Here is a 17,674-nt window from a genome sequence, read left to right on the forward strand (position 1 = left end):
ATCATGCTGTACAAAAATGAACATAAACTAATGGCTGCCTGATGGTGAAAGAAGTAGTCAAACAAAAGCAGTATGGTTTGCAAAATTGTCAGCTGTAAAAATGAGGTATATGTGATTTTTAGATACTAAAATTTGCAAGATTCAAATAAATAGTTTTAAACATTTCATCGTGATGTTGTTGCAGACTTAATTACAACGTTCACAGTTTTCTCTGCACATACTGATACTGACAAAACAAGAACAGCAGGACCACAAACTGTGTGAAACGGTACAAAACAGACTGTTGTCTATGAGAATTTGTGTGTTGTATCTTCTTCTTTGATCTTGTCTTCATCCCTGCAGGCTACAGATCTGGGTACCTGCTGTCTGTGTGTCTGAGGGCCGCTCGTTGAGCCTGCAACCATGCCAGACGTAAAGCCACCACCGCCATGTGACTACCCCTCCACTTCCTCCACCGCAGCCTCCGCCGGCTCACCTGCTGGCTGTGCTTCCTCCCTCGAACTCATCATAAACATGGAGCCCTGCATCGCCAACCTCCCCCTGTCCCCCGACCCCTTATCCTCCTACCCGCGACACAGACCCGGCGGCCCTCACTACCCCGGCTTTCAGGTGCCTCCGTACCCGCTCATGGGCAGGTGTAACAGCAGCACTCTGCTCACTAACCTGGGGCTGAGGCACTGCTCTGGCAGGCCGGGCCCTCCAGGGATGGTGCCGGGTCAGGGGCTGGCTTCGGGCTCCTGCATCCAAACAAGAAGCAACGGCAGCAGGCCTTACAGGAGTATGGAGAACTTGAATTGGAACACTGTGGCTGATTCAGGTCTGTACACATTCAATCATGCCCCCTACAGGAGTGTGGACAGCGAGTTTATTTTGCGCTATACCTCCACTAGCCACTGGTATGATGGGCCTCCAGATGGATCTTTGGTGGGGGCCCACGGACTGATGCCCAACCCAGAGAGCCTGGCGTTCTACCCTCGACATGGGCTCCCCAGGAAAGATCTACCGCTCTTCCCTCAGTTTCTATTCCCAGGGGGTGTCGACGAATGGGATGCAAGGAAAGGGTTGAGGGAAAAACTCCGCCTTCAGAGTGCGAGATCAGCAGTCGAGCCTTTGAAGCCCCTCCCATTGCGGCCTCAGGTGAACCCTGGTGCTACACCTACTGAACGGGAAGGGGTGCCTCATGTGAATTCGACAGGTGCTGGGACCAGACCACTGTGCCCAATGCGCATCAGCTGCCCTGAGGAGATCAAGCAGGAGGTCCTTAGGCGCCTGCAGCTAAGGCGGCAGAACAGCAGCCCCAACCTGGCTCTCCATAGCACCCCGTCCAGCCCGAAAGTGGTTAAGACATCCTACACAACAGACAACATTGCAGGGAACAGGAGTGGACCAGATTCTTCACCCGAATGCCGCAGACCTCCTATAGGACGCCTGTATATCCCCACCTTTGAGGAGTTTAAGAAGATGAGGCAGAAGGGGGAGCAGAACCAGGAGTCCACAGCAGGTTCTGTGGTATCTGGTAGAGCTCAGGCACACCTGCCACAAGAAGCTTCAGACAAGTTACCCTCTGGTGCGACTGGCCCTCAGCAGAGATCTAGTGGAGGAGATTTGGAGGAGGTGGGAGGAGACAAGACCACAGGTGAAAGGACAGTGAGTACTGCTGAAGGCCTGCTGACCAAACCCAACTGTAACACTGTGAGCAATAACGGTACTGCAGCTCCCACCTCCTCCTCCACCTCCACCTCCACCACCTCTGTTATCACCACGTACTCGCCAATCCGCACAGGCCCATCTCCACGTCAACCCCTGCAGCCTCTGGCCAACTTGGCCCTGGAGAAAGCCCTCGCCGCAGGGGGAGATGAAGGTATCTGCAGGCGCAGGAGGAGCAGTCTGGAACCGACTGGATCAGTTCCCTTTCCCTGCAGGGAGTACTGGGAACGTCCCTCCAGCTGCTGCCCAGCGCTGCTTTTGGAGGGGACGGACCTGTCCAGTTACGGAGCCAAGATCTACAAGATGAAGGATGGCCTCATTGGTTCTGCACTGGACCTCATCAAGAAGAGGTTAGTCCAGGATGGGGGAGATAAGGGAGGAGTGGGGTGCATGCATTTATTATTGTGATAAGTATTCAGAGCCATTACTTAAGTAAAACTAAATATATCGTTAAATAGTCCATCACAAAAGTCATTCTAAATTTTTACTTTAAAATTTCACTTTTACTAGAGTATGAGAAGTAAAAGCACTTATATCATATTTATATTCATGGGAGTAGAAGTGCCATTCCTTGGCTGAATAGGTTTAAATGTGCTCAGTTAACAAATCTCTAATTGTAAAAGCAGCTCTAGTTTCATACACTGGGGATTGTTTTTCCATTGATTTGCGGTGTAGCATCCACCCCAGAGCTGTAGACCTGAGACCTCATCCACAAGATTGGAAGCAGCACTGATCCATACACACATCGTTTTTACACACACATGCAAATGTCAACACCAACACATATCAAGCTGTAGGGGAGACTGGGGGCAATTGTAACACAATCAATTCCTATAATCAGAAATGAGCTAGAGTGACGAAACTTACTCTGCACATTCTCAGTAGAATTCTCTCTCTGCCTGTGGAAAAATTGTAGGATCATTTCAACTATTTAGCAACCAATTCTCCAAAAGTTTAGTGGCACTGTTAAATGGATAGCTTGAGCTTGTCTTTTATATGACTATCACTAACCTGGTGCAAAAGACTCCATTAACTCCTCTTTAACTTCTAATATTTATGAAGAATTTCACTTGTAAAGTGGGACTTTTACATTATAGTGATGCTATTAGTAGAAGAAAAAAGAAAAAAAACTGAATACTTCTCCCACTACTGCCAAGTGGAGTTGTGAAAGTCCCATTGTGTTCAAGTCCATCAATGAGCACAAACCAGTTCCAGGTAGATGAATGAGAACAAAGGCTGTCACGCTGCATTATACCTACAATTAGACCTGAGTATTTTACCAATAATCACATGCCTTTTAAATCCAGTTAATCTATTTTATTGCTCATCAGCTGAGCCGTGTAAGAGCTCACAGCAGCAGAGGTGTGTGTATTTAGTAGGTATGTGAATGGGAGCACCCTTTCATGAGTGTGTGTGTGTATGCGATTCCATCTGTTTAAGCCCGCGTGTGTTGTCGTTGTGTTATCGATTTATCTCAGTCATTGTGCTAACAGCTGTCGGAGCTAACAGGGTTGGCTCTGCAGACGAGACTGTGGGCGGGAGGCTGGCATGAAGTATGACAGATTGGAAGACTGGCACCGTCCCCTCAGTCTCTCTCTCTCTCTCTCTCTCTCTCTCTCTCTCTCTCTCTCTCTCTCTCTCTCTCTCTCTCTGTCTCTCTCTCCCTCTCTCTCTGTCTCTCCCCTCTCTATTTCTCTCTCTCTCTCTCTCTCTCTCTCTCTCTCTCTCTCTCTCTCTCTCTCTCTCTCTCTCTCTCTCTCTCTCTCTCTCTCTCTCTCTCTCTCTCTCTCTCTCTCTCTATCTGCCTCATTGTCAGCTGTTGGCTAAATAAATGCAGGCTGTGGTTCATTCTGATCAAGGGCAAACAAGAGGATAGTGTCTTTTACAGCACTGTGGTGCCATTGGGGTCCAGGCTTCCATGCAATGTAAATATTAGACCCTGAACACAGAGGAGCTACTAGATAAACCCTGATAAAGAATAGAAAAACTCCTCCTTCCCTGCCGGCTGTGATAGATGGGAGATAGACGGTATCTTTCCCTGCCTGTCAGGACTCTCCACTGACTGTTGCTCCTTTGTCTGCACTATGAGATGGATGTCTGATGCTTGGCTGCATGAAGGCAGCACTGTTTGTGTATATACAGCATACTCTATATCCAATTTCTAAAAACTCCAGAGCTGCAGGCTAAAGCTGCTACTAAAGCTTATGTTTATGATTAATCTATATAACAAAATAGTGCAACATGCTCAAGGCGACACCCTCAGATTTGTTGTTTTGTTCTCTGACCAAGAAAACCCTCAAAATATTCAGTTTGTTGTGACCATTTGAACTTTGAACACCACTGCAGTGCTGCTCACGTTCAACATTGTTTATCCCAAGTGGATTCATCTTAAAGTTCAAAAAGCACCCAACATACTACACTGCGTGCTCCCCCTGTGATTTAAATTTGACTCAAGGCTCTATGGATGTTTTAATACTTGGAGATTTATTAATTTAACGTGACAATATTCTGTGTGATCTCTGCAGCCTGAGGTATTTGGCTCACACCAATAAGTCTCTTTGTTTAAGCGTAACATGCAGCCGAACTTGCATACAGAGCATGAATATAGGTCTGGCTGCATTATTATAGTAATATTCATATTATTACACCTGGGAGGATTTTTATAGAGTAGAAATGGTGTGAAGCACTATAGGAGAGCTGAGTTAATTGTATAGAGTCATTTAGCCTGTAGGGTGTAAATGGTAAATTGTATGTGACAATTTCTATTTATTTGTCTCTATTACATGCACACACTCATCAAGAAATGTATTGAATTCACTGAGTGATATATATATATCAGTGAAAATGACAGACGGGCTAATTTCAGTGTCACATTGTGCAGCGTTGAGCAGTGATCTATCACACAGTGCTTTCCTGATAAATTAAGCTGCAGGTTATTACTTCCCATGCATCATCCAAGGTGTGACAGTTAATACTGTGAAGGGGAAGGCCTTTAATGACAGTTTCTCCAAGTGGAAACCGATTTAAGAGCCGCATCCTTAAAACTGTATTAATTACATCTGCCTCCTCATCCCTCTGGATGGAAAACTGAAGGGTTTACTGTAAAAAAAAAAAGAAAAAAAAAAAAGTGTTTGCTAAAGTGCATACAAATGCCACGCAGCGTCAGAAGGATGTTGAGAAATGATTTTTCATGACGTGTCCAGAAAGTGGTTTAGGAGAGACAGAGCTCAGAAAAGACAGTTACATAAGAACCATTAGAATAATGAGGGTGGCCACTGGGGGAATGTGAGGATACGTAACAGGCCAAAGAAAACTGCACATCATAGCAGAGGTTAAAACCATTAGAAGTGTTCAATTAGTGTATGATAAATGATGTAATAATCATAATAATAGTAGTCGTTCAAGCTCTTTATCAACCAAAAATTCAAACATTCAAGGGTGCCAGCTTCTGAAATGTGAGTATATGCTGCTTTTCTGTCTTTATATATTTGTATAATAAATGACTATGGGTTTTAGACAAAGGAAGCAATATGAAGATACTATCTTGGACTAATGAACACTTTTCACTAATTATTGACATATAGACAAAAACGTAGACGAACAATTGACCAATATTGAATTTAATTACCAGTTGCAGCCCTATTTAAAAAAATTGTTAAGAGCAGTTGAAGAGACTTTTGCCATAATCAAAACTAACGTGACCTGCTCCACACACTAACCAGTCCAATAGTCAATATTTCAGGAATTTACAGTCCCTTACTCCATAAAATCTGCTGAGCTGATAAAGAACCACAGTCATCTTTAATTTCAGTAAAAAATATATAATAATCTCTAAAATTGCTGTTATATGGTATTTATTGATAGCAGTGATATTATATTTCACACTCATGCCTGCTGGACCGTTACTCACCAGTGTGTGGAAAGCTAAATCAATACAATGCGTATACTTGGTAGTTCATGATATAAATAATATAATGCATTTTTAAGACATGCGCATTATTTTAAAGCTTCACTAATCAATATTGCATATATTATTAACACTGAATCTTAATGACTACATGGTCATTTAAAAGAGGCAGTGGTGAATGCATAGGCGGCTATTAGCTTTTAGCTTCTTTTTGCTCATTGTTTTGGATTTTTGGCACATTTACTGTTTATATTCGCTAAACAAATAAGTGTTACCGGTAGTGTTGTGTTTTAAATAAGAAGTTAAGAAAAGAGTGATTAAAACACAAATATTTAACTGACACCTGAAGTAAATAACAAAATAATCTGGTCAATTTGGATGTATAACTTTAGCCCCTACACAAATTAAATGACACAGAAAAATGTAAGCATAGTGCATAGCATAGTAGCACAGTGTTAGCAAAGTTTAAGCTAATCAACAAACGTGTAAGTGTAATTTATCAGAAAGACCACAATGCTGCTGACCTTTCTCATGGAGTACAGTAACAAAAAAGGCAATTAAAACATAAAAAACACATAACTAACAACAGAAGTAAATAACAAAATGTTACGGTCAATTAATTTGTATAACTTGAGCCCCTACACCTATTAAATGACACAGAAACATGTTAGCATAGTAGCATATTGTCAGCAAAGTTTAAGCTAAGTTTAGCAAGTTTAAGTAAGTTTAGCTAAGTTTAAGGAGGAGTAGCATGTCAAGTTATAACCCTTCTCCAGAAATTTGGTGTAATTATAATTGTAGTACATATTACTAGGGGATATTTAACTCTGTTATACATATATATTGCTGCTGTATAATTGACTCTGTTGTACAAGCTCTATAAACTTGCTGTACACAACCTGACCAGCATAGCCGTAGGCTACCTATATTGAGGTCATCGAAGTCCAGACTTTGGTATTTTTCCTAAAGTACATGACCATCTTAGATGTTTTGTGTCAGCCTCCTCTTCATTTAACTTGCTTATGATGCTTTACTACTTGACAGATCATATATGCTACTGCAGACTCAGACTGACCTATGGGTGGATTCATAGCAAATTTCGATTTTGGACCTCAGTATTTCTAAAACCCTGCATACAGCCCTGATGACCAGCACCATAAACAGCACACAAAGTTACAGACTAGCTAATGAGAGTCAGATATTTTTCTCAGGAGAAAACAGACCAAAAAGAAAAGCTAATATTGGATTCATATTCATCAGGTGGACACAAGCATGGCTCCAAATGAATGATAATATATCTTTATAACATGATAATATGTCAGAGGTGTGTGATTTTTAGATGGCTGTGGTGTTTGTGTGCACACAAGTGGCCAAAGAAATGAATCAGTGCAGCTTTAAGTTAAATGGATGAGACCGATGAGACATTTTCCCCATTTTTTGTGGCTGTGTCAGATAGAGAAATAAAAAAAGAGTTGGGGTATAAAAGGTGACAAATGTGTACAGCTGGACTTAAAGGTTCATAGTCACAATCTTTAACACGAAGTCTACTAGCACACCCCTGCTTGCTCATACCTTTTTGTTTTGCTCTAGGAGTCTGTTATGCATACATAAGTATTTGTGGATTGTGTCCACGTATGTGTGCTTTTGTGGGTTGTCTCAGATTACATGCTGACTGGATGGTGCAACAATGGACCCCCCAGTAATCATACAAAGGAATGAAGGAAAAAAAGTATGATGCCTCAGTATGTTTGTAGTGTGAGAGTGTGTGCAGACAGCGGGGTTCAGGTGTTAATGTCCACTGATGTGTCTAATTACTGTCCTCATGAGGAGGGGTTGAGTGTGGAAGAGTCAGAATGGAGGAGAGGCATTGATTTGGGCGTTCTGGGGGTTGGAGAACAGGGGAAGAAGAGGACGTGGGTGGATGGGTGGGGTGGGTGGGTGGGTGGGAGATAGAAGAAGACACAGCAGGGAGCAGAGAGAGAAGAAGTGAGAGTGGAGAGGGGAAATGAGGTGGAATGAATGACAGGGATGCTGCAAGCAGATGAGAGCTCAGCCAGAATTATAATTTCAACCCTCCTCTCCCTCCTGCTCCATGCATTTTCTTTTTCTCTCTTCCTCCTTTTACTTCCCCTCTTTCCTCTCTCCCACATCCTGCTTCCATCCCCCCCTCCTCCTCCTCCTCCTCCCCCTTTCACTTTCCCTTTCCACCTCCATCCCTTCCCTCTTCTTTCCTTCACATCTCTTCTTTCTCTCTCTCTCTCTCTCTCTCTCTCTCTCTCTCTCTCTCTGTCTCTCTCTCTCTCTCTCTCTCTCTCTCTCTCTCTCTCTTTCTCTCCCCCCTCTCTCTCTCTCTCTCTCTCTCTCTCTCTCTCTCTATCTCACTCTCTCTCTTTCTCCCCCCTCCTGCTCCCCATCATCCGTCTCTCCCCCCATCTCCTCCTCTCTCCACCAGCTGCAGTGCAGAGATCTCCGCCGAGGCCCCCGTCAGGCTGTCAGGTGACCGGGACGGAGGCTGTGACATCACCGCCCCCTCGACCGACTGTCAGCCCTCCGCCGTTGCCATGGCAACTTCGGCAACGGCCTGCGGAGATGAGGCTGGCGACGAGACGCCTGCAGGAGGAGGAGAAGGAGGAAGAGAGGAGGCAGCAGAATGCGTAAGGATTCTTGCTCGTTTTCCATCATTTTTTATTTTGCCATGTCTGAAATGTGCACGCCTTCGCTCGCTGCTTCTCTTTGTTGCCTCGTGGCGCACAGTAACGTAGATCTATTGGTATTCAAGGATGGCTGGGACAAGCAAGGGGACTGCGACACACACACACACAGACACATGCACATCACTCACACACACTGATGCAGAGGTATTCGTTGAGACAGGAACGAGCATGCAGCAGCACTCCTGTCTTCCAGCAACAGCTCGACGTGTGAGGATGCAGAAAAAAGAGGATTAAGACCCCCCCGCCCCCGTTCTCCTCCTCTACCGCCCCCCCCTCTCAAGCAGCTGGCTGCTGGTAACTCAGCTCTTCATTCCTGCTCTCTGCATGGCTCCTCTCCGCTGGCTGGCTGGCTGGCTGCAGCTTGACACCAGCCTCAGATGCAGCTAGCATTATGCTCCTCTGTGCATCTGCAGAACAGAACAGGACAGAAGGACTGACATGGAGTCGCACCTCGCTTGCACACAGCGAGGCTTTAGGTAGTTTACAGAGGCAGATGTCGAGGTGCGTTCGCTTCTGGCATTCCAAAAAATTTTTCCGCTTTGAATCCACAATGGAGCCTCCTCTGCGTACAGGCTGCGATTTGATAATCCAGCGGAATGAGCAGTCGCAACATAAATTATTCTCTTTTTGGTGTTGGCTGATCGCTGCGAGCTGTACATCATGTTGTTTTCTGGTTATAGAGAGATGAAAAGCTTCCTGCACCCTTCAGTCGTGTGCAGCTGTTAGTTATCAGAGAACTGTCAGCATCTGAGGTAATTATCGATTGCAAACCCCATATCATCAATATCATCACGCATGCAGAGGATGTGGGTGATGTCTCTGAGGTGAGGAGTCGTGTGTCACACAGCGATGATCTTTGAACTTCCTACGCCGGGGTCAATTCTCAAGGGCTTGAAAAAGACGCCTAAAAAGGATTTTAAGAGCCACGTGAGGAGTGTTTGTCCCTGTGGAATGCTGCAGTGTGTCAGGGGATGTCCTCACTTTACCTCACACAAAAAAAAAAGCCGGAAGATGCTTTGAATCATCACTTGGGGGGCGTCTCTAATCTTTGTGGCTGGGTGGTTTCAAGTTGTGATAAGAGCAGGTTTTTGGATGTGTGGCCTTGTTATGTTTAGAGTCTGTTACAAGACTTGGCAGATGATTAGTGCTGCATCGCAGTATGAAATTTGGATCCTTGACAGTTCTCCAAGCTGGGATCAGAGAGATAAGCAAGACTTGTTATGTAATGATGTCATGGCAGTGAACATGATGATGACATCGTAAAACTCCTCACACACACACACACACAGACACACACACACACAGATACGCACGCTGTTTTATCTCATTCTCACCTTATCTCCTCAGAGTCTTCCCCCACTTCTCCTTTTTCATCTGTTGCCATGGCAACCTGACCGTTTTGATTGACACACGTGTCCTTACGATTCTGCAGCACGCTGGTCTGGGCTGCAGGCGCTCCAGCTCGGACGCAGCCTATGAGCTGGTTGAGACGGTGAGGGCGCAGCGCGAGTGTCGCCTCCGGCCCCACTACAGCGACCCCATGCCAGCCGACGCCTCCAAGCGCAAACAGCTGGAGATGAAGATCGCTGCCGCCGCCCGACTCCATAGCCACCGCCGAGACAGAGACAGAGACCGAGACAGTGGTGAGCACTTGACTCGTGTGACAAACTTGTTCTGTGTTTGTGTTTAATCCTGTTTGCAACTTTGGGACAAAAACTGAATGATGATCAAATTGAAGTGACATATTTTGTCCTAAATCTTGCAAGAATTCATTAAGTAAATCATCCAATGCACATAATCCTCCACATTTGTTTACAAATCTGCATCAACACCCACAGTGAGACAGTCATGTTCACTGCATAAGTGCAGGCTGGTAATGATAAGTATGTACATCTTATCCAGGAATACTTAGTTTTGAGTGATTCATTTCAACTAAAACACCATATATCAATTGCTTCATCGCATTACATCATAATTTGCTTGCGATTGTACAAAGCATTGAGGACTTTGGGTGGTAAATGTTTGTATGTTGTATAGGTGGTACATTCTAGTACCAGGTTGGAAACAAGTGTCGTCACTTTTAAATGTTACCCCTTATGTTTTCTTTAAAGTCTGTAATCCATAAATATCATATGTGTAGTCTCCCAAACTTTAGGAAAAGAGTATGGCATTAAAAAATCATACACTTACATAAGGAAGCTAAAGGGTGTTTTGGGGTGTTTAAAAGTCTTTTTTTAATCATCCCGTTTGTACAAATCCCTTCTGTAATAAACTTGTAGTCTCTAAATCAAAATTGATATAACCCCAATAACATCACTGTGACATCACCAGGATTATTTTCTCATATTTTAAAAATCCCCCTGGCCTTCAAGTAGTTTTTAAGATAATCAAAAGAGACAAACAAGCATGCAGTCCAAAAACATAACTTACAGCACACTAAAAAGACATACTCACACACTCCCACTGATTTTATGGACCCTTTCGGAGTAATATATGTATAAATGTATTTGTCCAAAACCTGGCTTTGTGTCATGAGTTATGACTTCACACTCCCCTCCAGTTAATAATCCAGCCCTCTCTATTTATAAAGCCCTGGCCTTTCACAGACCTCCATGTCCTCATTTCATCTCCCCCACTTCACCGTAGAGGGTGAGTCACCCTAAATTGTGAATGAACCCCCATTTAAGATAAAGAGCTGCATTTGTTTTGTTTTTGTATTTTTTTAACAGCTCTTATGCAACTGCTGTTGTGCTTGTCTGTGAATATTTTCACCTTTGCACTGAGCTTGCACCCCACACACACACACATATTTCCCCTGCTAATACTGTGCTCTTCCCTGTCAACAGAAGCTCTTTGACACTGGACACAGGCCACAGAATGTCAGTCAATATGGTGTATGCTAATGTTGACCTAGTTGCTCTCTGCAGCAGATACAAGAGAGTTTAACAGGAAATACTTTTATCCTCAGTGCCACAAAATTATCATCATCCTCTTCTCTCATTTTAATATAAAGTCAACATAGCACCTATATAATGAAACATCTAAAACCTTAATTTAGTAGTTCAGCACACACACAGGCTCCAGTCTCTCTTTTTAGGCACACACACATTGTATTAACATGCATGTGGACAAAGGTTAAGTCCTTCACTGGAGGGTTAAGGATGTAATTATTGGAAAAAGATCATATCTAGAATAGTTCCTTCATTCTGACATGACCAGTAATGACTAGTCCAGATTAAAGCAGCATTCATTAAAGAGGCTGTTGTTGAGTGTCGAAAATGAATCCATAAACAGCTTTAGTACTAATCTGACCTTGTCCACCTCCTACTCTTCAGCTCCGGCAGCAATCCGTGGTCGCTCAGAGCCCCCGGGTGAGGAGCGCCAGGCGGGTCTGGGTGTGACCCGATCCGGGCAGCATCGCTGGAGCACAATCAGCAGCCTGAGCGCTGACAGCGGCGTGGTGGGCCTCAGCGATGAGCGGGAGGAGGAGGACAGCGAGCCCCGTCGTTACCGCCGCAACCGAGGAGCCGAGGTGGAGAGAGTGGACAGCGGTATCGGCCCGGGCCTGTCCCGCACCTGGAAGAGACCGTCCGCCTCCCTCCGAGCATGGGAGGCGCAGAGACCCTGTCCTGACTGCGGCCAGAGAGATGGAGCATCCAAGGAGCGAGGAGAGAGCATGTGCGAACGCTGCTCCAAGCTGCGCACCGAGCGCAAGGAAGCCATCCTGGAGTTTCTGAACACAGAGTCTAGCTACGGGGAAGATCTGCGGATCATCAAGGAGGAGTTTTACTGCCCCATGCAGAGCGCAGGACTGCTGACAGCTGAGCAGCTCACTGTGGTGTTTAGTAACGTTCAGGAACTCATAGACGTTAACGACCGCTTCACTGAACACCTGCAGGACAGCATTGACCAGGCCTTTGACCAGGTGACCCACTATCTAATACACAAACATACACACACACACACACACACACACACACACACACACACACACACACACACACACACACACACACACACACACACACACACACACACACACACACACATCAGGAGTTAAATACAGTGGTCTGCTTTTGCTGATTTTTAATGCTCAATGCTTAGAGCATCTGCTGGTATTACATAATTCATCTTCAGGTTAACATTTAGAAAAACACTAAATGTCACACTTCCTTTTGAGTGCAGTCACCTACATCGCTTTGGCACTGCTAGAATCTCCATCTTTAACATTTTAGTCTGTGATTGAGTCAAGAAAGACACACAGGCAGAATCTCAGTCATAACAGAACAGAATAACAAAATGAATGCTACTATTTGACATGCAGAAGTCAGTTGAATATTTACCATAAGGGACCATAACCAAAGATGTGAAAACTCTCACAAAATTTGCCTGCTTAACTTGCAGTGGGAGCTTATTACAAAAGTCTTAAATGGAAGAACCTTAAAAAAAACATTATCCGACGAGACTGAGAAGGACATAATGACTTATACTGTATGGAGTGATAGTGTTGCTCTCGCAGACGGAGTCAATTTAAGCTTGAAATTAGATCTGGCTTGTAGTGATAGCCAATGCAACCTTGGATTGGTCATGAATTAGATGTGTGATGTGTGCAAATAAGATTTAAACCCAAACTGGTTGAGAGGGGCCCAAGAAGAGGAGAAAAGATGGGGGTGTTTGACAGGTGTTTTACTGATGTCCTTCCTTACTCTATCTATTGGCTCATGAGCCAGGAAGCAGAACCAACCACAATTTACACTGTGTCTCATTTTTTGGAAAATTGTTGAAATGAGTTCATTAGTATTAGAACAGGTTAAAATTAATAATTGATAAGTTTGCAAGCTAGTTCAGACAGACTCCAGTCCTCTGCTACATACTATTCTCACTGCAACAAACAGACCAATGCACCTTTTTTAACATCCAACATGGTCTCACTTTTGCTTTGCTATCACTGTAACCACACCGTCCACCTGACAGTTACTGCATGCTGTAACTGCCACTGCTGCTCTTCATAAAGCGTTTCACGAGTCCCATCTCCTCCCCAGCATTAACCTGTGGTCTCTGAAGCTAAGCTCCAGTTATTATGTCACTGTTGTGCTGAGCTCCTTGTGGGGAGTAACAGTTTCAAAGCCTACATGTCAGATATAAACTCTCTACATTTTCTGCTGTCACATGACACTCAGTTTTAATGTGAAGACATTTCACTCTAGGCAGATTGTTCGGCCATTCTAGCAGCATAGCCTTATGGCTGGTAAAGTTGGTCTGCCAGTCAGTCCACTGATTCGGTTCAGACTGAAATATCTCAACTTTTTTTTTTGGCATTGGCATTTTGTACAGTCATCTCTAAGACCTTAGTCATCCCCTGACTAAACTTTCCTTTCCTCTATCACCACCAGCAGGTCAAAGTTTTCATTTATCCTGCAAAATGTCTATAAATCTACTAGATGAATTGCTACAAAATGTTGTACAAAGACGAATGGTTCCCATAATAAGGATTTTAATGATGCCTCAGGTTGAGGTGTGCTTTTGAGTGAAATGTCTCAAGGGGTATTAGATGAATTTGCCATGAAATATGGAACAGACATTAATATCCCCCTCAGGATGAATTGTAATAACTTTTTACATTTTTAATTTGTCCAGTAATTTGGTTGATGACCAAATATCCTCAGAACTAATGGTGTTCCCATCAGCCTCAGCTTTACTTTGTGTTCAGTGCTAATTAGCATGTTAGCATGCTAACACTAAGATGGTGAACATTTGACTTGCTAAACATCAGCAAGATAGCTTTGTCATTGTGAGTAGGTTAGCATTCAGCTCAAAGCACCACTGTGCCTAAATACAACCGCCCAACCACTTCTGTGGTAAAAGACTTACTCTTGTTGGGACACAATAATTGACAGAAATTACTTAAAATGGAATCAGTTTTTTCAGTTGTATATTGATTTAACCATTTGCCCTGGTGTGACCTCAGGGGGATGAGGATCTGCTGACTGTGTACATTGGAGAGATCTTCCTGAGTTTGTCAACATGCTGCCCGCCTTCCAGACCTACTGCCTGCAGCAGTCCACCTCGGTCAACATGCTCAACACGCTGGAGAAGGAGAAAGAACTGCTCAGGTACACACACAGTTACAAGTAATCTACTTCCGGTTGGTCCGCGTGATGGAAAAGTTACTCTAGGAGCTTTCTCTTGTTTCTGCCACAGCTGCTCTGTGTAATTTTTAATGGAAAAGACAGGGGGTTATCACTAATTCAGAAGATGGTCTATTTTGAGAGTCGAGCAGCTGCAATGACTCGTATTTTTAGACAGAACTAAAGCTCACCCATGAGTTCAGCTGCCCTCTGATTTCCATTAATCAATTTTTTAAAGTGTTCCCAGGACACACACATTACGACATTCTCTGAGTTTCTGTTCTCATTTTCTCTGGTTTCTCTTTTCAGAATCTTCCTGGATGTTTCCCAGAATGACAACACAGCACTGCGTCGTATGAACTTGCGCTCCTTCCTCATGGCGCCCCTCCAGCGCGTGACGAAATACCCGCTCCTGTTGAGCAGAATCATAAAGGTCACTCCCGAATGTCACCCTGACTATGCACGTCTCCGTGAGGCCAAGAGTCGTGTGGAATCCCATCTGGAGCACATCAACATGAAGACCAAACAGGAGGGCAACGGCGTCACCTGGTCTTTGCGCTCTTTCCGCCGAGACAGCCGCAAGAACCGGGAGGTCATCAACATCGAAATGCGAGAGGTGTCGATGAAGACTGTTGGTTGGGCGAGAGAACACACGCGTTTTGTCATGGAAGGACCGCTCCAGTTGTCCCAACCAGCAGACGGTCAGTGGGTGAGGAAGGGCAGCAAGGCCCTAAAGTTCCAAAATGTCCAGAGTCTGCTGATGGTGAGGACACAGCGGCCCGGTGAAAACTCGGGACAGGGCACTGACCCAGGGGCCCGGAGTGATGTGGTGGAGGGAGTTGGAGAAAACGTCCGAGATGGAGTGCTGGTTCTAATCAAGGACAAGAGCAGTGGCAAGTTCACAGTGCTGAGAGAGCCAATCCGCTTGGGGAACTGCGTGGTATCAACGGACCCCGAATGCGAGGACACGTTCGAGGTGCTCGATATTCGGCGGGAGTCCTTTGTTTTTCGCGCCTCGGACAAATCTCGCACCCAGCAGTGGTTCCATCAGATAAAGAGATACACTCGAGACTTGGGCACTTGGAGGAAAAGACGCAACGCTTTGCCCAACATCATGATCAACACAAACCAAACCCGCTCCTGAGACTTAACCATCCCTACCACCTTTGTTACACTGTAAATAACCCTGATACTTCTACTGCAAAAACAAACTGACAACAAGAAGCGTTTTCGAGTGATGCCACTGTTCTGTTACGGCTTGTCAGATTCTGGCGAAAGAAAAACCTTTCTCAAAGTCTCGTAAGGGTAAGAGAAAGACATAGCACTTTTTTTTTAACAAAGTTATAAGTGCGACATACTGTCATAATTATGTATGAAGATTTAAGTCGTTACATGAAGAAAATCAGATTCTTGGACAACCAAAAAAAAACTGGGCTGTTTGTGTCAGCCTTGATTGTAAAGACTGTTCTGCTCTTGGAGAAAGAGAGCTGTGTTTTCAGTAAATAAGGTGTGTGTCTGTGAAAAGCATGACTGAACATGACTGACTGCAAAACGAAAAATTGTAATGTCATTTTTATATGAGATGGACGAGACATTTGGGGGGAAAAAAAACATTTGTGTTTGATTTTTACAGGCGGAGATGCGGTCAAGAGCTGTGTTCAATGGTTTCTGTTTGTTGTCACTGCCCTCTCCTGTCTGTACACTGCCCTCTACGGCGGCAGAGCAACTTTCACTGCCAGAGATGCAGTTGAGCAGAGCCTCTCTTGTTATAGGCTGACCAGACCTCCTGTATCACTGTGTTTGAATTACAACTCACGTAACAGCAATAATCTGTCAGTTTCAAAAGAAGTAGCTACTGTATATGCATTTAATTTCCCGAAGGTTTCCTTTGGCGTTGCAGCGTTTTTTTCCTGCTTCAACGCCTGCTGTGTTACATGAGGCAGATTCAACTGAAGTCTCAGATGACTTCATGTTTGTTGGCGTAAAGCTTTCTAACACTGAGTTAGTCTGTGTTCCAGTCAGTCATTGGGATTAAGATGATTTTAGTGCCATGGAAGCAGTTTGTGAAAAGTCCAGTCAGTCTCCTTTCTATTAACATCATGTCAAATATGTAAAGTCAAACTATACAGTTTTCCTCACTGCGTGTTGAGTGCAGGGTTTTTCAACCTTTGGGTCAGGACCTTATGGGGGGCTCCTTCAAGAGATTTTGACGCCAGTTAGTATATTTAAATTTGTTTCATATATTTTTAGGGCTACAACTATTATTTTCATTGTTGATCAAGAAAGTGATTACTTTATTAGTTTTTTTGGTTAGGATCACAAAATGTCTGAAAAACTACAGATGGAAACTAGAAGTTGACGTCTTCAGATGGATCGTTTTTCTGACCAACAATCAAGAATCAAAAAGTATTCAGTTTACACTGATCCTTGTATTTAAAGAAGCTGAAACCAGATCATATTTAGCTCAATTTTGCTTTATGAATATAAACCAATTATCAAAATTGTTGTCATTTGACTTTCTATCTATCATTACAATATATTTGGAGTAATCAAAATCAAGTAAGGGTGAAATATGTCGAAATTTCTACATAAACCCAACACATTTATTCAAAAAACAGCATTTAATTGTCAATTTTTTAATTACTTTAACTAATCTCTCCAGTTACTTCTTCATGAGACTTTTCATTTAGGGTCCTGTGCCAGTAAAAGGTTGAGAAACCCTGATTAATAGATGATGAACTCTGCTCAATAATAATAATAAAAAATATCTCAACCATCTCGTTGCGATGGTTTTAACTGTGTGGAATTATGTGACCTAGCACTGAGCTGTTGTGCCTTGGTACTTGTTTACTGTTATGCTGAAACCTGAAAAAAATGTGCAAACTTGTCACAGTAGCATTTATAAGTGAGACTGGGACTAGACTGCCCCCTGCTGGCACCTGATTGAGTTAACAGGCAATATTACTCCTCTGACAGTCCCTGGTTGCTGACATGATGTGATAACCTTATCTGTCGTGCGTTTTAATTTATGAAGGCTTTATTTTGTTTAATGCACTTTATTATTATGATTCAGAGATAAAAAATAAAAAAAAGGTTAACGCTGTCTTCTTTATTCACCGTTCTCCATCTAATGTTAAAAGGAATCAACCAAAGCTGATTTCAGCGGGTGGAGACGATCCGGTCGTCAAACCAAAACCACTATTTAATACTGTTGCTGT

The 17,674-nt window shown here is 43.7% G+C and overlaps 1 protein-coding gene across 1 annotated transcript; it reads left to right on the top strand.

Annotated features, from left to right (window-relative positions):
* Positions 1-513: 513 nt before the first annotated feature.
* Positions 514-15,600, top strand: si:dkey-91i10.2 (uncharacterized protein LOC555224 homolog). The gene is given in 7 exon segments (XM_062432234.1): positions 514-2,057; positions 8,067-8,268; positions 9,761-9,968; positions 11,673-12,253; positions 14,297-14,336; positions 14,339-14,441; positions 14,766-15,600. Coding segments are annotated over 7 exon segments (3,513 nt in total).
* The last annotated feature ends 2,074 nt before the right edge of the window (positions 15,601-17,674 follow it).

This window comes from Scomber scombrus, chromosome 13 (genome assembly GCF_963691925.1).
Source record: "Scomber scombrus chromosome 13, fScoSco1.1, whole genome shotgun sequence".
Classification (NCBI taxonomy): Eukaryota; Metazoa; Chordata; class Actinopteri; order Scombriformes; family Scombridae; genus Scomber; species Scomber scombrus.